Here is a 26,524-nt window from a genome sequence, read left to right as displayed (position 1 = left end):
TAATGGCAGGAAAGAATCGATTAGATTTTGGTGATAATCGGTTGACCCTTGCAAATTCTGTGTGACCTTGAAGTTTTGACCCCATGATATAGTGACCACTCCGAAAATTTCCCGTTTCTCACTTTGCGATTTTCCGCTACCATACGAACACATAAACTCCCAAACGATCCGACTTCGCTGCTCAAATGTTCGTAAGAATTCCGAAATTTACGTTTAGGCCTATTTGAGGGACTATGTCCTTCTAGATTTATGAAAGTTCGTTCTCCGTCGTCACAAACTGGCCCGTATTTTGATGGTTTTTCAAAGTAACATTGATTGTTTTTTTCGTTGGAGGAGCATTTGCTCGGTCGCAGTCACACTGCACGATATGCGCGCTCAATGTCAATGCGTGTGCAAGGCCGCTGACAATGCATCGCGCTCTACACTGTTGGTGCAAAATTGCATCGGGGACGTTGCGGCGCTCGTTAGTGACCGAATGCTGGTGCAGTAGACATTGCATTCAACCCTTGCATTGAATAATTCCCGTAGACACTAATCATAGGGGTAATTGCCTGGGGGGTACGTAAATTTTGTTTTTCTTTTGCGCTTTTGTGGATACCATCAAAGATCGTACACTCATACGACCTTTGATATCATCACACTCTCGGCTTGCTATAATCAAAATATCCCGCAAGAAAACGGTGTATTTCTCGATTTTTAGCGCTTTTTCGGCGACCCGTCGCGTAGACAATACTCTTAAAACTGGACTTAATTCGCGTGCGCTTTTAAAAGTTCCGATTCTGCACTTTTGACGGTGGAATTTGGGATATTCGATGGATTTTTGGAGGAGACTAAAGGACTTTCCTATTGTGAATGAGTGTTACCGTATGTGAAATGATGTGACTTTGCGTGTGATGTGACTGTAGAACCAAAGATCGTACACCTCAGTGTACGATCTTTGGTAGAACTCACTGGCTGGTGATAAAGCACACTGGCAATTAAGTGACCGAATTCTGGTAGATGACCGAATGCACATTATGTTTACCCCGACTTTGTACTTCAGGCGTGGGTCTGCCGCCTTTGACGGCCCCTCTCTAGTTTGTTTGTTTTTTTGTTTGTTTGTTTGTTTGTTTGTTTGTTTGTTTGTTTGTTTGTGTACAAGATAACAAGAGAACGGGTAAACGGATTTGCACGAAATGTTCAGGGAATGTTTGGATAATGACAGGAAAGAATCGATTAGATTTTGGTGATAATCGGTTGACCCTTGCAAATTCTGTGTGACCTTGAAGTTTTGACCCCATGGTATAGTGACCATTCCGAAAATTTCCCGTTTCTCACTTTGCGATTTTCCGCTACCATACGAAAACATAAACTCCCAAACGATCCGACTTCGCTGCTCAAATGTTCGTAAGAATTCCGAAATTTACGTTTAGGCCTATTTGAGGGACTATGTCCTTCTAGATTTATGAAAGTTCGTTCTCCGTCATCACAAACTGGCCCGTATTTTGATGATTTTTCAAATTAACATTGATTGTTTTTTTCGTTGGAGGAGCATTTTGCTCGGTCGCAGTCACACTGCACGATATGCGTGCTCAATGTCAATGCGTGTGCAAGGCCGCTGACAATGCATCGCGCTCTACACTGTTGGTGCAAAATTGCACCGGGGACGTTGCGGCGCTCGTTGGTGGCCGAATACTGGTGCAGTAGACATTTGCATTCAACCCTTGCATTGAATAATTCCCGTAGACACTAATCATAGGGGTAATTGCCTAGGGGGTACGTAAATTTTGTTTTTCTTTTTTGCTTTTGTGGATACCATCAAAGATCGTACACTCATACGACCTTTGATATTTGATGATTTTTCAAATTAACATTGATTGTTTTTTTGTTGGAGGAGCATTTTGCTCGGTCGCAGTCACACTGCACGATATGCGTGCTCAATGTCAATGCGTGTGCAAGGCCGCTGAAAATGCATCGCGCTCTACACTGTTGGTGCAAAATTGCACCGAGGACGTTGCGGCGCTCGTTGGTGGCCGAATACTGGTGCAGTAGACATTTGCATTCAACCCTTGCATTGAATAATTCCCGTAGACACTAATCATAGGGGTAATTGCCTAGGGGGTACGTAAATTTTGTTTTTCTTTTTTGCTTTTGTGGATACCATCAAAGATCGTACACTCATACGACCTTTGATATCATCACACTCTCGGCTTGCTATAATCAAAATATCCCGCAAGAAAACGGCGTATTTCTCGATTTTTAGCGCTTTTTCCGCTACCCGTCGCGTAGACAATACTCTTAAAACTGGACTTAATTCGCGCGCGCTTGGAAAAGTTCCGATTCTGCACTTTTGACGGTGGAATTTGGGATTTTCGATGGATTTTTGGAGGAGACTTAAGGACTTTCCTGTACGTGAATGAGTGTTAATACCGTATGTGTAATGATGTGATTTGCGTGTGATGTGACTGTAGAACCAAAGATCGTACACTTCAGTGTACGATCTTTGGTAGAACTCACTGGCTGGTGATAAAGCACACTGGCAATTAAGTGGCCGAATTCTGGTAGATGACCGAATGCACATTATGTTTACCCCGACGTTGTACTTAGGCGTGGGTCTGCCGCCTTTGACGGCCCCTCTCTAGTTAAACATGAATTGACCAAGTTGAAACAAATACAACTCTTTTATTTCTACCCCATAACACAACAGTGAGACAGGCTCCCAACGTTGTTTTTTTTTTTAACATTCTGGTTCAGCGCGTTCATTGTTCTCGAAGAGCAGAGAATGACTCCACGATTGTATTGCAGCCCTTTGTCAAGGCCGATGTGACTTTTGTTAGAATCACGGCCTGGTAATGTAGGTGCCACTTCTCAAAGTCGAATGTAGGCTATGTACATAGTGACTGCAGATCCCTTTTCGAGGCGTGGGAAAATACGTTCTAGGTGCTTCAGCGAACGATAGCCCACGAAAGCGGCAACCAAGCAAGCAAGGCGAGCCAGAGAGCAATACGATCGCCATTCCACGTGGGCTAACTGCACGGAGGCACGCGGTGTGTGCGCGTTTTTCTCCGTTTCAGTAGCGATAGCCTGACAAATTCAGGCCGGATTGAATGAGGCTAACTGGACAAAATTTTCGAACATGTTGTGCTATGACAGAGAGCGTGTGAATTTTGCTCACCGCGGATTATCCTGCAAAAGGGTCTATGAATGGAAAGACTAATAATCTTCACTCTGAGGGAAAACGAGCGCAAGCCGCGGTGAGCAAAATACACCGTGTGTGTTTAAACACACGCATGTCGAAGCGGTTTTGCCGGTTCCCATAGACTTTACACGTGAAGGCGATTCGCTTGGCACTGAGCCAAGTTCGGCGAGCTCGCTCGGTCCTCCCCTTTTATCCTCTATAGGGTATTTCGGCGTTATCCTTCACAGGGTATTTGCTTGGACTGTTTATCCAGCAATTTGTTCTCAATAGTGTTTTGATCCGAGGAAAACTAGTGTGTTAGTTGTCGCATGTCACAAGTTATCCCGGGTTACATGAAGAGCTGTCACCGTACCTTGCCTCTACAACTCGACTTCTGTGGAAACCGTTCTTCGTTATTCTGCCAAGTACCATTATATCCCCCCCCCCCCGAAAAAAAAAGCGCAAGCGCGCGAAACCGAGCGCTTTAAGAGTTCAATCGTGTGCAGTGGATGAAGTTGGGGGAGACAAATCATTGTCCCCCAAGCAATTCCCGAGATGAGGACAAATCTCGAACTTTCTTTATGGAAAATTGGACAACTACCGCCAGAATTATGCACCGGATCGCTGAATTGCAATCATAAATATGCAAAAGCTACTGGGTCCCTTTCGATAGACTTTGTACACTTTTGAGATTGACGTTTTATTACCTTACATCTATCAAAGAGTGTGCAGCAGATCTTTCACTTACAAAAGCTCCCTCATATGCAGAGGCGTCGATGGAGGGGGAGGGGGATGGTTCCCCCATAAAAGTATTGGGGTCAAACAGATCATTTTGCTCCTCCTCGTAACTCCCGAGATGTGGAAATGTTCTTACTTTTTTTGATAGAAGACTGTCTAAATATTTCGCCCAAAGATGGCTGAATTTCAATTCTGAAAATACAAAATCTCCCTCGCGTAAGAGTGGGATAGGCCTAACCCCTCCCTTTATACCCTCCCCGTTCAATCATTTCTACTTAATACACTTCAGATTGACAGATTTCAAAATGTTTCATCCAAAGTGTGCACCAGGTCTGTTACTTCAGTTTAAAGAAATGCAAATGTTCCTTGGGTGGGAGGAGATATCTATATACTTTCAATTAAACGGAGGATCCCCCCCCCCCCCTAAAAAAAATAGTATACACTTCTGGGATTGAAATTTCCCCAGATTACATCATAAATGTGTTTACGAGATATTGCTGCCAGTAATTGCCAGCAGTTGCGCCCGGTACGCCCCCATCCCTTAATTTCCAAAGCGAAAAAAGTACAGCTACAAACGGCAGTTTTGGGACTGTAAAATGTCAAAATTTTCAAGCTCGCTCGCTTCGCTCGCTCGCATTGAATCGTCATGCCATTCTCCTGATGTTGCTGCCGGGTGATTGCCAGTAGTTGCGCCCGGTGCGCCCCCCCCCCCCCCCACCCTTATTTTTCAAAGCGAAAAAAAATATAGCTACAAACGGCAGTTTTTGGACTGTAAGATGTCAAAATTTTCAAGCTCGCTCGCATCAGGGAGGTGGGAAGAGAGACACCTCCCTGCTCGCATTTAATCGTTATGTCATTCTCCTGATGTTGCTGCCAGTAATTGCCAGCAGTTGCGCCCGGTGCGCCCCCACCCCCCCTTATTTTTCAAAGTGAAAAAGATTTAGCTACAAACGGCAGTTTTTGGACTGTGAAATGTCAAAATTTTCAAGCTCGCTCGCATTTGATTTGATTTATTTCTGCTTAATTCCGTTACATTAGATAGGATCATGTACATGTCATTTATGACAAACAGTATATCGACACATGGTTTTTAGTACAATTATACAAGACAAATACAAACATACCAGCTTATGGAACTTAAACAGAAGGGTCTCCAAAATAAGCCGAGGCTTGACGATATGGAAACTATATGCTTACCTACTCTGAATAGAATAGGGAATAGAAAAAAAGAGAAATAGGGAAGGGTAGGGGGAATAGAAAAAGTTACAGAGTGTATGGGTACCACTCCAACTACTTTACAATAATAGTAATGATGATAAATACAATATGATAATGATATCAAAGTTAACACGTTCAGTTGCCTTTGCCGGAGTAATGACCGAATATGCACTATGAAAATAATAATGTGTGAATACAAAATATCTTATGCATATTGTTATCTGACATTGAATAAAATATATCGTGCTTGTTTTATGTACGCAGTAATGGTAAGGCACATCGTACACATACATGCTCATATAATATACATGATGTACCTATCCTATACATACATATACATACTCATATTCATAATATGGATAGATAGATAAATCGATATATGTATGCACACATTCATGCAATATGTATCACGTACATATTCATATACATACTCATATTCATAATATGGATAGATAGATAAATCGATATATGTATGCACACATCCATGCAATATGTATCACGTACATATTCATATACATTTGATTATATTACAATAAAGGAATCAAAATGTTATCCTCGGGAATACTGCTTAAGGAGGTGAAGTTTTACAGCCTTCTTAAATGAATACATAGTGGTCATGTTTTTAATTTCATTGGGAAGGGAATTCCAAGTGTCAGGGCCGGAGTGTCTGATAGAATGATGCGCGAGTGCGGTTTTGGGGTTAAATAAATGTAAATTTGTAAATTGTCTGGTTGGATAAGAGTGAATCTCTGAATTTGATCGAAATATTATGTTAAATATTGGAGGCAAGAGGTTTGACTTGAGACAAAACATAAATACAGCTTTTTGGAGAAAATTTATATCATTTATCTTAAGGGATTTAAGCTGGAAAAACAATGGGTCAGTGTGATCTCGAGAGCGTGCTCGACTGCACACTCGTATTGCTTTTTTCTGTAGGAGAAGTATGCGGTCTGTGTTACATTTGTGGGTTGCCCAGATAATGTTGCAATACGATATATATGGTAAGATTAAGGCATTATACAGGGTAAACAATACACGAGTTGGTAAAAAATACTGAAGCTTAGTTAACAGGCCAACGTTTCGGGATATAGGCAAAATGATGTGTTTTACATGATCATCGCATTTTAGGTTTTCATTTATATACACACCAAGAAATTTATTAAATATTTTCCTTTCAAGAGATATACCATCAATATACAATTCATATTCTGGTAAATCAGCTTTTTTTCATTTAAAATGAATGAAATTAGTTTTGCTTAAATTAAGTGACAGTATATTACCTTTAAACCATGTAGATAATTTCGGTAATTCATTGTTCAAAGTAGCAACTAGGTGGTTTAGGTCAGCATGTGAGTAAAACACATTTGTATCATCGGCAAATAATATATACTGTAACATAGATGATGCGTTTGAAATATCATTAATGTAAATTAAAAACAATAACGGCCCTAAGATCGAACCCTGGGGAACTCCACATGTTACAGGTAGTGTATTGGAGGATACTGAATCAAAGGAAACAAATTGTTTTCTACATAACAAATAGTTTTCAAACCATGTAAGTGCAGTACCCCGAACCCCGTAATGTCGTAGCTTATATAATAATATTTTGTGGTCAAGAGTATCGAATGCCTTGCTCAGATCCATAAATATACCAATTACATGTTTGCGATCTGCCAAGGCACTCGATACTCTATCAAATAACTGCATTAGCGCGTGACAGTAGAATGATTGGTTCGGAAACCGAATTGATCAGGATTGAAGAAATCATTCTGACACAAAAATCCATACAACCTATTATACACAATTCTCTCGAGTATTTTGGAGAAACTAGAGAAAATAGAAATGGGACGGTAATTAGTTACACACGTGGGATCATCTTTTTTATAAATCGGTATTACTTTAGCAATTTTGAAGGAACTTGGAAAAATACCAGAAGAAAGAGATAGATTAAAGATATGGACTAAGGGAGACAAAATACTACCTATAATCTGCTTAAGTAAATTGGTGCTGATTTCATCATGACTGACAGAATAACTATTTTTAAAAGCACAAACAATTCTTAATATTTCAATAAAATCAGTTGGGTTTAAAAATAAAGATGAATCTATTGGTTGTGGCAAAAAATCTGCGAAATCACAATTACTCTTATCGATTTTGGAGCCCTGTTGTGGACCAATATGCACAAAATACTCATTAAACATATTACTTATATCTACCGGATTACTTACAGTATTGCCATCTTTATAAAATACTTGAGAATCAGATGATGATTTACTCTTATTGAGAATTTCATTAATTATTTTCCATATAGTTAAACTTTTACCTTGAGCATTATCTATCTTTTTAGAAAAATACATTTGTTTGGACTGTTTGATAATGCTTGTTAATCTATTTCGATATGTCTTGTAATTAGAAACATTTTCAGGGCTAGCTTGATAAAGACTTATTTTGTACAAAGTATTTCTTTTATTTATAGAATTCAAAATTCCTCTTGTTATCCAAGGTTTTATAGGTTTATTACGTTTTCTCCCTGCCTTGGTCTTAGGTATACTAATGTTAAAATATATCTCAAATTTAGCCCAGAATAACTGATATGCTCTTTCAGTATCGTCACAGGTTAAAACATCTTCCCAATCTTCATTCTGCAAATTTTCATTTAACCTAGCTACATTTTCAGTGGTGAATTTACGAGCATAAAATGATTGTCCATTTCTACAAGGAGGAGGGGAATCAATCATTACAAAGACAGGGATATGATCTGAAATTTCAGAATATACAAGACCTGAATGAATATGACAATTGTGTACATTGATAAATATATTGTCTATAAGTGATAAGGGTAGACGAATTACCTACAATTCTTCTAGGTTTGTCGATGACGGGGAAACAGGCGTTCGAGTATACTATACTTTTGAATTGATTGACATTGTTGTTATCCTGTTGCAGGTCTATATTGAAATCTCCCATTAAACATATAGTTCTACTTACTCTATTCAGATTATGTAATATATCGTCAAAATCTTCTAAAAAACTATCAATACAATTATTAGGGGGGCGATGCATATTACATACAATTAAGTTTTTACTGTTGACCATGTCTATTTCTATACATAATAATTCTGCGGAATTATGAACAAATGAAAGGTCATTTCTGACCTTATAGGACAGAGACTTACATATATAAAAAGCAACACCACCACCACGACCGTCCTGTCTGTCACTGCGAACAAAATGATAATTAGGAATATTATATAATAATGTCTGGGGATCTGGTGTTTAACCAAGTTTCAGTGATTCCAACTACTGAGAAAGAAAAAGACATATTTGTCAACATCTAATCGTTATGTCATTCTCCTGATGTTGCTACCAGTAATTGTCAGCAGTTGCGTCCGGTGCGCCCCACCCCCCCCCCCCCCTTAATTTCCTAAGCGAAAAAATATAGCTACAAACTGCCGTTTTGGGACTGTACAATGTCAACATTTTCAAGCTCGCTTGCTTCGCTCGCTCGCTTTTAATTGCTATGCTATTCTCCTGATGTTGCTGCCGGGTAATTGCCAGCACTTGCGCCCGGTGCCCCCCCCCCCCCTTAATTTTCAAAGCGAAAAAATGTAGCTACAAACTGCCGTTTTTGGACTGTAAAATGTCAATATTTTCAAGCTCGCTCGCTTCGCTCTCTCGCATTTAATCGTTATATCATTCTCCTAATGTTGCCGCCTGTATCAAATTGCCAGCAAATGCGCCCGGTGCGCCCCCCCCCCCCTTAATTTCCAAAGCGAAAAAAAAATATATAGCTACAAACGACCGCTTTTGGACTGTACAATGTCAAAATTCATGATCGCGTTCATGATCTTCAGTGTAAGAATTAAGGCAAGAAGTTTCTCTAAATGATACCATTTTATAGGCAAAATTGTTCAATAATAATCTACATAAAATGTACTGCTACCTTAAACATGTTGGACTGTTTCAAGTCGATGAACACGCAAAAAAAAAATGAATCAAATTGCACCATTTACAACATCAATATGCAAAAAGTTCTCACTGTGGAAGGGGGAAACCCCCCTCCCACAACCTCCCCCCTCGCTCGCATCGCTCCATCGCATCTAACCGCTCCCCCTATAAGATAAAATCCTGGCTACGCCGGTGATAGGCCCCATTTAGTAGGCCTTCACAATGATGTCGCACAAGCGGAGCAAGAGCTGAAATACCACGATGTAGTCATTCAATTATCTATGAATATTTCTTTGTCTTACTTGGTTTTTTTTTAGGAAAAAATCCCAAATTTCACCAAAAGTGTGCACCAGATCGCTGAATTTGAGGTCTGAAAATGCCACATTTTCCTCGTGTGGGAGGGGGATACCCCCTCCCACACCCTCCCCCCCCCCCCCCCCCCCGCTAGGCCGCTCCGCTCCCTCGCACAGATATTCAAACTCCAAGTCCCTCCCCTACCCCCCATCATTACAACGGAACGATGCCCCTGTGATGAATGCGTTACTGACTTAAATCAAGAAAATTGAAGAATACAATTAACATCTACAGGAAAATATCTACTACGTTATTCAAGAAATGGATATCCTTATTAGCGTTTCATTGAATTTATTTGAGCATTATTCAGGGCTGCGCTACGTTTTTGAAAGGGGGGCGGCAAAATCGCCTGTCAGTCAGTCATATTTCTGCTGCCACTTTCCTCCCACTTTGCATGGAAAAGAGTGGGACATGTATGTGTGTGTGGGGGGGGGGGGCGGGGGCGGGGCAAGCTTCCCCTCCCCCCCCCCCCCCCTAGGCCTGCGCCGGTCCGGTTATGGGCTTGTAATCGTGGTGACGGTGACTATCGCCAATCATCCCCCCCCCCCCCCACACACTCCTCAGTACGGATTTACGCCCTTGGTTCTGATACGTTCCAATACGAATTCCGCGAACCAATGCGGGCTGTTGAGATAAGATACGATATCTTTCACGATCGGGATCAAAAGCGACCCCCATTTATGGTGCGATTGGACCCGAATGGGAATATCATCGTCCGACTGACAATGGATTTCATTGTTTCCTTAACTTCTGCAGAGTGATTAGGCCTACTATCCACAACCATTTATGATGGCAAGGGTTGACAGATTGAGGATGATGACAACGTGACCTTTGCAGTTTTATGAATGACGATCACATTGTCATCAGAGAGAAAGCATCACATAGGCCAGTCACAACCTCAGATAGTCCCTCCTCTAATTTAACGTAAAGAAATTAATAGATTATTAAATGGACATGCTCATTCTAAAAAAGATCAAGACAAAATAATTGTTTTCACCTTCCTTTGAAATACATGAAGAATGATATATGAAATTGAAGCTAAAAAAGAGGATGGGATCTTTTTGAATTATAACATAATTGTGTTATATACGCTCAATACAAAAAAAGTTGGCCAAACTGAAAACACTCCTTGTGTGTTTGTTTACATATTCGCTTATTCATATGCATATTTATTTAATATCTCATTGGGTATTGAAAGTTGGGTTGGCTTGGATTCATTTATTGTTTTATTTCACAGTGTTTAACAAAACCGACATACACACACAACAAAAAGGTAACTTCCTTAAAATAATGTCACTTTGTAACAAACAAAGAAACAAAAAAAAAGTCTTCAGCAAAATTATTTCGCAGGGGTATTGCTACACTTCTTTACTAACTTCTATGTGAAACTAGAGTGGCCGCATGGCGACTGGTATGCCTCCGCCATAATGCATGATTCTCCTGATAGGTCTATACTGTAGTTCATGTGGACAATTTTTGATTACATTTTCACAAAATATTTAAAATGACATGTTTGTCACAAATGTGTTGATTATTCACCTTCCTTGACCTATGTTTAATTGGATGAATAGGAGAGCATGTATTTGGGGATTTAAGAACTTTAACTTGACTTTGACCCTTTCATAAGTTTATGCATTGAGTAATTTTTAAGGTATGGAGAAAAAAGTGCAATTTCTGTATTGAACAGTAAATAGTTATCATTTTCATCTGGCCTTTGACCCTAAGATTTATAAGAGAATCTCTGTCAGGCAAAACATACATTTCAATACTAAGTTTCAAGATAACTTGAGCCACTTCCGAGATATGGAGAAAGAAGTAAGTTCAGCACTTTCATTTGATCTTTGACCTTTAGACCTTTGACCTTCTTGGCAAAAAAAAAAAAAAAATCCCAGAGAATCTCCATTGGGTTATACATGCATATACCATGTTAAAAAAATCCTGCTGGCATTGCATACAAAAGGGAAATACGGTGAAGTAAAATTTTGAAGCATTGCCCTTGACCTTTGACCCCAGACCTTTGACCCCATGAACCCCAAATTCCCTAGATAACCACTGCCAGTCAGTACATGCATATATACTATGTTCCATGAAGATACCTTGAACAATTTCCAAGATACAGAGAAAATAGTGAAATTTTAGCATTTTTACTTGACCTTTTGACCTTGGACCTCACGACCCCAAACTTTCACAAGAGAATCTTAATTGGGTAATACATGTATACACTAAGTTTCAAAATGATATCTTCAGGCATTGCATAGATATGGGGGAAATAGTGAAATTCTAAGCATGTGACCTTGACCTTTTGACCTTAAGCATGTGCACCCAAAAGTTGATAGGCACAACTTCACCCCCTAATACACATACATGCCAAGTTTCATTAGGATACCTCAAAAGCTTTTTTTAATTACGCTGTCCACAAAAATCATAACGGACGGACGGACGGACAACCCGAAAACATAATGCCTCCGGCACCACTTCGTGGCGGAGGCATAAAAAAAGATGACAGTGATCTTTATGTTGTTGTTTTAAAGAAAGAAAATGATCCTTGTAGTCATGCACGAGTGACCTTACATCCACGACAATGGTCACTTTTGAAAAGTCACAAAAGTTAATTTGTGGGGTATGTGTAACATTCTGCTTCTGGTGGGTGTTTCAGTGGTGTTGTTAATTTATAGTTCATTGTGCCATCCCTTCCATATTCAACCTCGCGGAATACAAAACGTATACGATTTGAGAGTAAAGCAAGGACAAATGTGCAAAAAAAAAAATAATAAGCAGAATGAAAGTGAAAAAGTCGATCGCGATCAACACGATTAAGGAGCACGATTAGATAAGATTTGCTTCGTTTTGATACGATCCAAAACAATTTGATGCGATGATCACAATCAAAAATTAATCGTGTTGATCGTAGAAAATTTTTGAACCGTCCATAAATTTTCTACGATTAATGCGATTGCCACGATTGATCTCAAAATCTGATACAATCTCATACGATCTAATAAGATTACCACGATTGCTTCACGATTAAGACCAAGATTTCAATCGTGGCGCCAATCGTGATAGTGGGAACCCCGCTTAAGAAATTAATAATTCTCTTATAAATGAGTTTCTCTGAAACTTTGGACAACGATGATAACAATGAGATTGGACGATAATTACTGACTTCAGATTTGTCACCTTCTTAGATATTTGGTGCCCAGTCTTCTTCCAGTGAACCCTGACGCAAAGTATCCATCCTGATGCGGAAGTATCCGTAGGATTTTTTTCTCACCATATTAGTGACATAACTATGCATCAATTCATCCTTCGTCTTTATTTGCCAATACATCTCATTCTTTCACAAGATGCAAATTTGCTTTATATCAGTAGTAGACTTAATCATTTTAGAAACTGGATTCAAGCTAACAAGCTATGCTTAAATTTCAATCTAAGCACGCACACACACACACACACACCCTTACACACACGAACACAACGCTAATACACACAAACACACGCACATAGATGTGTACTTGAGGACTTCCTTTCTTTGTAAGTATAACCCCACAAGCATCCAGGGTTTTTCCATTTTTTTTTCTTCCATAAAACATCACTTACAATTTAACCGCATCCTGCGACATTCCTACTCTGTGTGTGTGTATGGGGGGGGGGGTTGTCCTTTCCATCTGAGCGTGACAGAAGATAGGAAAAACATAGGTGAAAGATTACAGATAGGTTATAGCGTTCTCTAAAGCCAGTTATATGATATTTCCTGTCAAAGAGTTCATAATTTATCATCACCCTTAGATTATTCATGGAAACCTGTGTGCTCACAACATTCTGCTAACGGAAGACCGGATCTGTAAGATTTCTGACTATGGGATGACGTCATTCATGTCACCATCTGAAAGTGTAAGCATTATTCAAACATACATTTTAAAAGGAATTGTGTTATCTCATAATGAACATGATTTCTTACAAGGAGCCGATACCCCACGTTATAAGGGCATCAGTCTTTTATTTTGTCTGAAATGGTTATAAATATACCTAAAATATAAATTATGTCAGTACTACCATGACTACACACACCTATATATTTAAAAAAAAAATCATTTCTCCTGAGTGAAAATTTACTCCGTGAATTGTTTTGATGCCTCATGGAACCTCAATCCCGTAAAGAAAAAAAAAAGCTTGTGCGGAAACACAGAAAAGAAATAGGTCTAATCTTGTCTCTCCTTTATCAGTAAACAATATAAGTCCGAGATATATCTAATCTAAGACTAAGACCACACACTATACCTGTATTTGCTTTGTTCATCGTAAAATTGAATGATGGTGGTGGTAGGGTATCGCGTTTTTATTGAAACAATATGTGATAAGCCGCGCATTTCTTCTTTTCCCCCAATCATTCATTACAGAAGCCAACGCGCTGGATGTCACCTGAAGGAATGAAAAATAAAATTTGTACGCTAGAGAGCGATATTTGGTCATATGGAATCCTTCTTTGGGAAATAGTCACTCTAGGTAAGTCATTATATATATATATATATATATATATATATATATACATATATATACATATACATATATATATATATATAATTGTGACCCGCTACAACAAAATGGTCCTAAAGTCGCGCACGGTCGAAGCCGTGAAAATCGAGTTTGAAGTCAGAGCATCAAAATTGGTCAAAACTTACGATTTTCTGATTTTGACATATTATTACAGTCTCACATGTCTTCTATCATTAGTCGAAATTTTGAAGCGAAATGATGAAAAGAAAGACCAGAAAATGGCGTTTTTTCTGGGCCATTTTTTTTTTTTTTTTTTGGCGTTTCATCGAAGCAGAAACTGGTTCGAACATTTGGATTGAGCGCCATACATAGGTTCCGCCCCTAACAACGACCAGAATGATCTCATTGGTCAGTTTGCTGCTTGCCGCTAACCGAAGCGTGAAGCTCGCACACTGCACAGTCGAATGGTGCGTGCGGGCTGGATGCGCTATGCCCAGCCGCTTCTCCTGGCATCCTGGTCACTGATTGGTCGGTGAGGAGACCGCCGACGCTGTGTTTGAATGAGCATTTCGGGGGTTGCTATAGGGCTTACCTTCTGTTGTCCGGAGGTGAATATACTGACTTTTGTGTCCCTTGATCGTGATTGCATCGCAAGGAGAACTGTCAAGCCCCAGTCACATAATGCTCTGCGTCCGGCGTTACGTCCAAAAAAGTCATTTTTTTCCGCGGACCCCCGCGGATCCTTTGCCGTCACCAGAAATTTGTACAAAACATGCGGGCAAAAAATGCGGGCGATACGGACAGATACGACCAGATGCGAATACTTGCGTCCACTTGCGGATATTCTAACGAATTGGCACATAATAGTTCTGAACACTTGCGGAGAGTTGCGCATTTTTTCGGATAGTTACGGATAGTAACAGATTGCTATGAATAATTATGGCAATTTGGTTTTCTCTTTACGATCCCTGCTAAGTCAGTGTATTATGACAGCAAGGTTATCACATTTTGGACTGTCTTACATTGTACACTGGGGAAAACTGAAAATGAATTACGTACAAGTTGTGAAAAAATCGTAATCATTTAATTTACTTTACAATAATAAAAGATATATGAAATTTTGAACTTGAAGTTTGAATTTTGTTTGTGCAACTCAAATATGAATAAACGTCATAAATGTAAAGAATGTATGTGACCGTGCATCACAAAACGAACAAAAAGTCGCACACACTGATTTTGTGTGAGGACTGAAAATAGGTGAAATGGGTCAACCGAGCCGATCTTCACTTGGCTACCCTGAGTAAATAAGGCCTTACCATTATTATTATTATTATTATTGTTATTATTATTATTATCATTATTATTGTTAATAGTATTATCATTATTAGTAATATTATTATTATTATCATCATTATTAGTAATATTATCATTATTATCATTATTATTATTATTGTCATCATCATTATTAATTTCAGTTTAATCAGATAATCCCCTCATTGTTGTTACTCCGGTGGTTTCCATCCTGTTTTTTGTCCCATTCATCGCACAACCAGCACGGCTTGATAAAGATTAAACGCTTGAATAGACACACTACTTCAGAGTCTCTTTTCTCAGTTTACACTTTTTCTGAGTGTGTGCATTCTTTCCAATATTTAGATAGGTTAGGAGAGTCCATTTGATTTGAGTTATACATCATTTTAAAGCTTAAAGTCTGCTCTTTCAGAACATGCTCCCAACTAAAATTTCATGTGTGGCGACTTTTTGTGTGTTTTGTGGTGCAGGGTCACATAACATCACTATACCACAAATATTTTAGATCGAAAAGTTAAACATTAGAGTAAGAAAATATTACTTGCAGTCATGGAATAGACAAACTGTGGTTACGCTGTCGTTGTTCAGCGATATTCATGACTTACTGGGTTATATTTAAGGAGATGTTTATGATAAAGCAGTGCTTATAAAATTTACAGAAAAAAAGACATCAAAACCTTCAAACATCCCTCCCACACCCAAGTACAATATCAAGTCATCTCTTGAAGTAATGTATTTTCTGTTTGAATTTCTTGTAAGCATATCATTTTGTAATGCGCAGTAGAGTATATTATTATAGTAGCTGCGCAATATAAATGTCCTTTATTATTATTATCATTATTATTATTATTATTAGTAGTAGTAGTAGTAGTAGTACTGAAAGAAAAATGTAATACACATTCGATGGAGCGTAAAGTGCATGGGTAAGACTATAGAGAAATACTAAATTCGTTCTCATTTTATATAGTTGCCCCTGTCCCACACCTTCCCCGGCCAGAAAAGTTAATAAAATGCTGTCACCCCATCCCCTACCCAAAATATTGCTTTTTTTCGAAAAATATACATTCGAAGAGTACAAGAAAAAAAGTTCAGCACCAAGAGTCAACCGATGTCATGAGTATACATGGTATATATGGGTGCCACTTAAAATGACCATTAATTGTGGGAGAAATTTCATAATTTGACCATACGGTTCTGCCTCTCCACCGCTCCGACTGTGTTGTAGCATTCCTTCAGGTAAATGCGCTGCAGCTTGGCAACAGGAGCAGTGTGCCTTCCCACAAGTCTCTGTGTTCCCATGCGAGTGGAAAACGGAAAACGGAAAACGGAAAACGGAAATTGTCCGCAACATCCGTAGCTGTCCGTAAATATCCGTAAGCGGACGAAACTGTTGTGATACGTTAACTTGCGGTTAATTTCGGATACTTACGGTGGACGTAAGCGAACGCAAACGGACGGGGGGTAAATTTTTTTGCGGGTGGTCTGCGTCCAAGCCACGGGTAGTTACGTAGAGTTACGGATAGTTACGTTTGGTTCCGGTTACTTGCGTAAGTTTGCGTCCGTGGCGTCCCTCTGCGAAATTTTGAACATTTCAAAATTTCGCAGGTTCGGCGACGTCATTTTGCGTTTCTTTACGGATGAGTTACGAGCAGTTACGTCAACATACGTCCCTGCGGATGCCTGCGTCCACACTGCGTCCCCCTGCGTCCACTCATTCGTATCTATCCGTGGCGGACGTAATCCATCGTAAAGCACTGTGTGACTGGGGCATGCAGGGCGCTTTTCTCGAAACAGTGATTTCCCAGACGTCTCGACATGCTCTCTTTTAAACATCGATATCTCCGCAGCCGATTATTTTTATAAGATGTGTTATATATCAATTTAAAGCAGAAAGATTAGGGAATTGCGTCATGCAATTTTCAAATAATCGACCACGCCCGACTTTACGATCATTTTGTTGTAGCGGGTCATATATATATATATACATATATATATGAAGAGTTTGTTCGCAAAAACCGATAAGTCCATATTTGCCAAATGGAGATATTTGCGATTAAAGGTCAAGAAAAATAAAGAGAATGATAAGAAAAAATTCCTTCTTTTGACCATAACTTCAAAAATGTAACTTTATATGTAATGAACAATATATCATTTAAAAGGTATTATTTTGTACTTTATGACAGAGACCGTACTTCAAAATCTTCAAAAATGGACTTATCGGTTTTTGCGAACAAACTCTTCATATATATATATATATATATATATATATATATATGAAATGAAAATTGATATTGATATAGTTGTTTACAAAATTTGTCTTGAGATGTAAAATTAAGAATGCGTTTCTTTGACACACATGTTTAAGGGGGTCATCCCACGAGACCCACACCCATGAGTCATACGGTCCACGAGACCGACATCAGTAATATTATGTTCATGAGTCATACAGCCCACGTGTTATACGGCTCAGGAGTCATACAGCCCATTAGTTCGACACTACGCACAAAAGGCTTATGAGACCGACACTATTAAAGCAAACACAGCCCACGAAACCGACAATAGGCAAAGAAGGCCCACGAGACCGACAGGATAAACAGCACCATCTACATGTCAATTACATGTACGGGATGTTCCATGAACGGAGAAATAACATACTCCCTGCAATGTAAAACGTTTTAATCCGTTGAATTACATTATAGTTACAGAGAAAATTACAAATAGATCTTACTCCAAAACGTGTAAGCAGGAGGGTAGTATATCTAATATATCCTAAGTAACTAGTGAATCGAGAAAGAGAAGAGGTAAAAAGTACATCCTGTCCATCTTCTAGCTGAAAACTGGGAAAGCATATTAAAAATAGCACGATGGCATTATCAAACCTCTAAAATTAATCCATACTTCATTCTTGTCCTCTTTAATTAATGCATTTGTGTAATCCCTGCAATGTAAAACTTTTTAATCCGTTGAATTACATTATAGTTACAGAGAAAATTACAAATAGATATTACTCCAAAACGTGTAAGCAGGAGGATAGTATATCTAATACATCCTAAGTAACTAGTGAATCGAGAAAGAGAAGAGGTAAAAACTACATCCTGTCCATCTTCTAGCTGAAAACTGGGAAAGCATATTAAAAATAGCACGATGGCATTATCAAAGCTCTAAAATTAATCCATACTTCGTTCTTGTCCTCTTTAGTTAATGCATTTGCATACTGGCAGGTGCAATTTCGTCACGCTATTATAAAGTGAAAGATGGTAACCATCTACAGATTATGAACGACATCAAATATTTACTTCTACATACTTCGGGGGGGGGGGGGCAGGTCTGTCAGGGAGCGACATTGTAATCAATCACAAAATAGAATTGTATTATTCATGCCACCCCCCCCCCCCCCCCCCGAAAAAGGAGACAAAAAACAAAAATGCATTAATTAAAGAGGACAAGAACGAAGTGTGGATTAATTTTAGAGCTTTGATAATGCCATCGTGCTATTTTTAATATGCTTTCCCAGTTTTCAGCTAGAAGAATTGAATTGATTTAAATCAAACAAGTTGAATTGAGCCAATTGAATTAAACCAATTGAACCAATTAAACCAATTTAAACCAATTGAATTGGTTTAAATCAAACAAGTTATCTTTGAATGTTAATAAGACAAATTTTGTTCATTTTAGAAAACCCTACTCACAGGATCTTAATGTCAACATATCAATTGATGGGTTTTCTCTTTGCGAGAAACAGGTTATTAGATTTTTAGGCATTACAATCGATTCTCATTTGACATGGAGCGAACATATATCCTGTTTACAAAGGACCCTATCAAGAAATATTGGTGTACTCTGGAAGTTGAAAGATCTCTTATCAGAACGATCCCTGATTATTCTATATAATTCTTTAATTTTGCCTCATGTATTGTATTCAAATATTGTATGGGGAAATTGTAGTATTACTAAACTGAATTCATTGTATTTACTCCAAAAGCGTGCTATTCGTATTATTACTAATTCCACATATTTATCTCATACAGATCCTTTATTTCATCGTTTGCATACTTTGAAGCTTCAGGACATCCACATTTTACAAACAGGTATATTTATGTACAAGTATGCAACAAATCAACTTCCCTCTTTATTTCATAATATTTTTCACTTAAATTCGAATATACACACATATCCAACTCGCCGTTCGACAGATTTTCACCTTGTAAACCTCAAAACTGTTTTAGCTCAGAAATCAATTAGACATTACGGTCCCGATGTCTGGAATAACCTACCTGATCAATTAAAGCAGTGTACTTCACTGTTTTCCTTTAAAGCTCATTTAAAAAAGTATTTATTATTGAAATATGTTTCCAGTTAGTAGTCTTTGATCAATGTACTTTTTCTTTTTTTTTCTGAAGTCTCAGTAAGCCCTGATCCATGCAAAGTGTTTTTTTTTTCATTCCCTCCCGTTCCTTTCTTTGATAATGATATTGCATACATTCATTAAAGCGTATACCTTACCCCCCAAATAGGCATGCTACAGCCTTTATTGCACTGTCACCTGCACACACGACGCACTGTCACTCGCACACACCTACACTTTTATTGTCTACTATACCATGCAGCAGTCAATGGTGCTGCGTGCTGGTTTTTTTTTTTCTTGTTTTAAAGCGCCAAGTCACTATTTTTCTTTTCTGTTTTTTTTTTTTTGTAGCAAAATGTGTTTTGTGCAATAAGCTTAAGAGTTTTATGAGTACATATATAATTGGTGTTGTATTACATTGGTATCACATATTCAGATAGGGCCTCATCCACGTCAAGCTCTGCTTATGATGACGGTCCCCTGTATTGATTTCTCCTTTGTTAATAGATACAGTATGCCTTAATATGTTATTTTGATTCATAATTATGCCACTTCAGACTGAATGTTGTTACGCAAATGATTTTTCTTTGTATTGATTTGTACGTATCTGTATCATTTTGTTTTCATTTGCAATTGTATTCGGAGAAAGAAAATACAGAAATAAACCAAACCAAAAAAAAAAAAAAAAAGAAGGACAGGATGTATTTTTTACCTCTTCTCTTTCTCGATTCACTAGTTACTTAGGATATATTAGATGTACTACCCTCCTGCTTACACGTTTTTGGAGTAAGATCTATTTGTAATTTTCTCTGTAACTATAATGTAATTCAACTGATTAAAACGTTTTACATTGCAGGGATTCACCTTGATTTGTGGCTTGTGTTATTCTCCTCCAAACAGTACAATTTTTTTTTCGTGAAATGCAATAGCTGTTTTCATGGATGCATCTTGTTTTTTTCCGAATCCCTAACGCTACATTGATAGACGATCACGTTTTTTTGTTTGTTTTTTTATTACTAATGCTAAATCAACACCCTTGCAAACACAATTAAAGATCCTGATTATTTCAGGGGGTGTGGGGAGGGCAACTGATGGGGTTACACCCTGGCAACTCTTCTTTTCCATCTCTCATATCTTCTTATGCCATTATCAGGACACCCTATGCAATTCGTTGGTCTGTAGGTGGCGCTGTTCATCCTGTCGGTCTCGTGGCCTTCTTTGCTTAGTGTCGGTCTCGTGAACCTCTTTTGCGTAATGTCGGTCTCGTGAGCCTTATATGCGTAGCGTCGGTCTAGTGGGCCTTTTAAGTGTAGTGTCGGTCTCGTGGGCTTTGTTTGCTTAGTGTCGTTCTCATGAGCCTTTTGTGCGTAGTGTCGGTCTCGTGAGCCGTATAACTCCTGGGCTTATTTTACTTGATGTCGAACTCGTGGGCTTTATTTACTCAGTGTCGAACTCGGGGCTGTATAACTGGTGGGCTGTATGACTTGTGAGCTGTATGACTTGTGGGCTGTATGACTTGTGAGCTGTATAACTTGTGGGCTGTATGACTCGTGGGTGTCGGTCTCGTGACGTGCATCCGTTTTAACTTGCCATCAGTGAACGCCATTTCATGGAAAATTAAGATTTGTGATACTACACGGAGAAGAGGTTATTGGAAATTGAATAATTCCCTATTGTTAGACAAACTGTATAGGGAACAAATATTGGTAAGATGCGTTTTGAATATAAAAATTTTGATTCACAATTGAAATGGGAGGTGTGTAAGATTAAGATATTTAAGGGAAATTTTCTCAAAAGTATGCCAAATTAAGCCCCCCAAAAATCAGTATCTCGTTAAACTTCAGCAAAATTTGAATATGATTGAAAAAAAAAAGTTGATGAAGACCCTAAAGAGATAATATAAGAACTTGGAAGAATAAAAATGAAATTAGAAAAAATGTATAAATTTGGAAATAAGTAGAGGTATTTTTGTTCGATCCAGGGGAAAATGGATTGAAGAAGGAGAAAAAAAAAAATCTACGAAATATTTTTGAGGTTAGAAACGCAGAATGCAAAGAGAAAGGAGATTAATGCTGTTTTGAAGAAAGACAAAGTATTGTTGATGAAAAATGTATTTTAGAAGAGATTTATGTATATTACAGCAAATTATACCACTCAGACAAGTTTCATAATTCTTGTGAATATCTGCAAAATTTATATTTTGTTACTTTGGAAGAGAATGACAGTTTAAATTGTAGAGGGAATCCTTACAAAAAAAAAGAATGTTTTGAGGCCTTGATGTCGATGGACAATAAAAAAATCCCCCGGCAGTGGTGGCTTAAGTGCTGAATTTTATAAGACTTTTTAGGATTATATTAAAGATTTATTGTTACACTGTCTGAATAAAGGGTATAGAAATGGTATATTATCTGATAGCCAAAGACATTCTATATTAACATTGCTGTTTAAGAAGGATGATGAACGAAAACTTGATAATTGGCTCCCAATATCTTTGTTAAATATTGATTATAAAATAGCTACACGGGTATTAGCAAAACGTTTACAAAATGTAATTCCAAAATTAATATCTTTTGATCAAATGCGTTTTATAAAGAAAAGATCAGCAGTAGAAAATATAAGACTTGTACAGCATTTATTACACTTTTGTTCACAATCAAACCTACCAAATACCTTTATATTTCTTGATTTTAAGAAAGCTTTTGATAATGTCGATCATGATTTTTCTGTTGAAGTTTTGAAAAGGTATAATTTCGGAAAATCGTTCATTCAGTGGATCAGAATTATCTATAAAAAGGCAGATTGTAAGGTTTTGAACAATGGTTGGTTGTCCAGGACGTTTCCAATAACTAAAGGATTTCGCCAAGGCTGTCCTCTTTCTGCATTGCTGTTTCTTTTATTTGTTGAAGTATTTGCAATGAAGGTACGAAATAATGATAACATCAAAGGTATATATATTCCTCAATGTGAGCAGTCAAATTTAAAAGAAATCAAAATATCTCAATTGGCGGACTATACAACGCTTTTTGTAGATTCTTTCCAATCGGGATATGAAGCGATGAAAGAAATTGAAGCTTTTGGTGCATATGCTGGTCCAAATTTGAATTTTGTAAAAACACAGGCTGTATGTTTAAATGGAACTGTGATGAGTGTATTGATGGTTTGCAATGGCCTAAAGAACCGGTCAAGTATCTTGGAGTGTTTTTGAATATTCATGGTGAAAATTTTGAATATTTGAATCGGTCCAGGAAGATTGAAAAAATGAAACGCACAATCAATATGTGGAAAATGAGAAATTGAACATATTATGGTAAGATAACAAAAATTACGTCATTATCAATTTCGCAAATAATTTATGTTGCAACAGTTTTTACGATTCCTTCAAGTTGTATAATTGATATTAATAAGATTTCGTTCGCATTTCCTTGGAATTCCAAAAGAGAGAAAGTGAAGATAATTGTAATAACGAATACTCCAAAAGCTTGAGGTTTTGGTATGGTAAACACTGAGTCAAAAATAAAAGCACTCAGATTGTCATGGTTGTCCAAACTTGTTGATAATCATCGTCGCCCCTGGAAAAACATTGCTAGCTTCTGGCTTCAAAAAGTTGCAACACCTCTCACATGTTTTGTGATAAACTGTTCCTCAAAAGATACGTTTCGTTTATGTAAGAAATATAAAATCCCATCATTTTATAGAGATCTATTGATCTATTGAGCAGAAATATGATATGTGGATCTGTTGCGAGTTAGAGATATTGGCGAGGAATTTTCATGGCTTGACAGTAATATCAAATTCGGAAAAGAAATGCTTTATTTCAAAAATTGGAGTAATAATGGTATAGATGTAGTGTCTGATGTAATAGTAAATTGATTTTGGGTTGATCAAACCCAAGTTAATAATAGTTTCCAGACTGATAATTTGCTTGTTTCTTTTCAGTATCAAAAATCGAAATACGCATTCCCTTATGTTTGGTTGCATAAATTACGTAATCAAAAAAAAATGAACATGAAATGAATAGTCAACAGATGTTTGAAGTGTCAAGAAGTAATGTTTTTGATATCCTCGCAAAAAGGCCAAAATGTATTATACCTTTTTAAAAGAAAAGAAGGTTTCAAAACCAAATATGATTATCATTTGGCAACGTGAACTCGACCTACCTTATATTTTTGATTGGGCGACAGTATTTACTTTTAAACTGTTGAAACTGAAACTCAACAAGATAAAATAGTTCAATTTTAAAGTGATAAACAATATCGTACCTTTTAAGGATAATCTATTGAAATGTAAAATAACCACAAATGCACAGTGCAAATTCTGTAATGAAAATGAATCCTTATGCATAATTTGTTATATTTATATTTGTTATAAGAAACATCCGGGCAGGGATCAGTGACCTTATCTTTGAATGTTCGAGAAAAAGTAATATCATAGATGAGAAAATCATAGTAATCGGGTATGAAATTTGTGACAAGGATTATTTCTTTATTAATGTAATGATTAATTTCATGGAATATGCAATTTATAAGGTATATCTCACGGAAAAATACAGAAACCAGCGTTTTACTGCATCATTTATTGCAAAAGAATTCAAATGTGAGTTTCTCTTCTATTGTAATAACATCTCCAAAAAAGAAAAAGAAGCATTCGAGCAATCGATAATTTAATCCGTTACATACAGAATTTTCATTTGATGTAAATTGGACTATCCATGACTACAATTGATTCATGCTTGTATTGACTTATGCGTGATTCTGAATATTTACCTTATATAAAGTCCCTCATTTTGAGGACAAAAAAAAAGAAAAAGAAATACTTGCCAGTGAAGGAATAGAGGAAATAGTACGTAGTTACCAGTAAAATACATGGAAAGAATTTAAGAGCAATGTTTATATATGACAGGAAGAACAAAAACACGGTTTTCCGTTGAGTACATTTGCCCGTGGATCTTTTCATTTTCTCTGCCATCTTCTCTGCCTCTTTTCAAGGAGCAAGACCATATCCCAAAATGACGATGGACAAGGCGAAGCAGCAGGTTACCAAGGGATACAAGATGCCACGCCCTTCTCACTGTGGTCAAGAATTGTGAGTAAATTACCTCGACTTCCACTTTGATTCCAGGTAGATGTATGGAATGTGTGTCTGTGTGTGTCTGCGTGTGTGTTTGTGTGTGTTTTCCTTCGTTCGTTGACGAGAATTACCGTTGATTCCTGCTGCCCTGCACCGAATCCGTCCATCCGACACTTTAGAGATAACAGCACACTTTACATAATTCAGAGACAAATCAGTGCGGAAACCAATTGGTCATGAAAATATATTTTTTGATTGTTTACTTTTTTTCCTCGCTTAGATATTCTATAATGACCAGCTGCTGGGAAATAGAGCCGGCCAAGAGATGCTCTTACCACGTCATTCAGAGGAAACTTGAACCGATTATGGAAGTGTATCACGTAAGCTATCATACTGGTTTCAATTTTATCATTTCTTTCACTATCACAGTGAAAAGTGCTGACTCTAATATAACCATCATGTTCATAATATTTATTATTTTTTACATAATTTGTTGATGGAAGGCCACTATAATGATGATTGTAATGTCAATCCAACAGTTGACGAACTGTTTACTTCACTAGTGAATGCAGTAAAATTGTATCTTGCGAACAACACAAAACATATTACTCCAGTTCAATTGATTTTCTTAACCACGTGCCTGGACAAAATGGAAAAGAGGAAGAAAAAAATCAAATTACATCGGCCTATAGGCAAGTGAGTTATGCATGATTCTGCGTGTATTCAGTGATTTTTCGTAAAAAGATGTTAAGTGCATAACTCTTTAAATAATTCTTGTCTAATGTAAATTCAAGCTGGGTTGTACCTGCATATTGCTTAAGAAATAGTGTGAAGTGAACCTTATCTCGGGAAAATTATATCATTACTACAATGACAACAGTTGAACGCTATATTACTTCTGATTCTCTTTGATATTATCACACATCAAGCATTGATAGATCACAGAAAATAATCTTAGACTAAGATGATTTTCCCCCTCTTATTTTTGTGCTTATTTTACTTTTTCCAGGAATACCTGTCACTCCGGAACTTGGATGAGAGAGTGTATGAATCTGTGGCGGATGTACGATAAAAAGCCAATTTTCATGAATTCCGTGATTTTTTTTTTTTAACTCTTAACGTGCCATGGTCGCCGAACGGCGACCTTAGTCCTGACGTGCCATGGTCGCCGATCGGCGACAAAGAAGAGCACGAAAAACATTGGTCATTTAAGTTCTTATGGTACCATAATGTGTTACACCAAGAAACTGACAATGATATGTACTGGCAGCTGACTAGCATAGCCATCGTTTCCACTAGAAATATGAGTATGCTTACATTGGAAAATTTCGAGTAAATACGTGATTCTTCGGCTAGACGTATTTTTTTCGCGTCGGGAAAATCCGCAGCGAGCGCACCCTCTGCGTGATGTGTATAGATCAAAAGACTCATTGGTAAACCACGCGTGTGTATGCTATTGAATCTGCGTGTATTGTCTATGCGGTTCCACTTGTATTGTTCCGCTTGGATGCTGTCCGGCGGGAAGCTGCTTTGATTTTGTCCCTCAGATACGGTAAGCTTTCGTTCGTCGGTCAAGTCTTTCATCCTTTTGTTTTGTTGAACTTCACTAATCGTCCCCACGCTGGCATACAAAAGAAGAAAACGCTTTTGTTCTTGTCTATGCACGTGTACAGTGAAAGGAAAGTAGACCTGTAAACTATGCCGCTTGGTACCACACGTAGTTCCTAGTTTGTTTTGGCGTGATCGTCGTCTCCTATAGTTCGAAGCGAAATGAAAATCAAAGTAGAAATCTAGTATTTCGGAATTTCAGACAAAATATAGAGCATTGAAGATGAACATTATTTTGCTCAGTTCAGTTTCAAAATTTATTGTAGGCAGCGTTCTCAAAGCGC

General features: G+C 37.7%; 1 protein-coding gene across 1 annotated transcript in view; it reads left to right on the top strand.

The window, feature by feature from the left end:
• Positions 1–25,695, top strand: part of LOC139712925 (uncharacterized) — a gene marked incomplete at its 3' end in the record, with an annotated part of 92,296 nt that extends 66,601 nt beyond the window's left edge. The window contains exons 12-16 of the mRNA XM_071624705.1: positions 13,202–13,306; positions 13,813–13,918; positions 24,551–24,647; positions 24,913–25,012; positions 25,642–25,695. Of these exons, the coding sequence (XP_071480806.1) occupies positions 13,202–13,306; positions 13,813–13,918; positions 24,551–24,647; positions 24,913–25,012; positions 25,642–25,695 (462 nt within the window). The remainder of the gene's footprint in view (positions 1–13,201; positions 13,307–13,812; positions 13,919–24,550; positions 24,648–24,912; positions 25,013–25,641) is intronic.
• Between the last annotated feature and the right edge of the window lie 829 nt (positions 25,696–26,524).

Source organism: Diadema antillarum, unplaced genomic scaffold (genome assembly GCF_040938485.1).
Source record: "Diadema antillarum isolate AM-2024a unplaced genomic scaffold, OU_Dant_1.0 seq00001876_RagTag, whole genome shotgun sequence".
NCBI classification, from domain to species: Eukaryota; Metazoa; Echinodermata; class Echinoidea; order Diadematoida; family Diadematidae; genus Diadema; species Diadema antillarum.
Note: the sequence above shows the minus strand (reverse complement) of the source record. Positions and strands in the feature narration are given on the sequence as shown.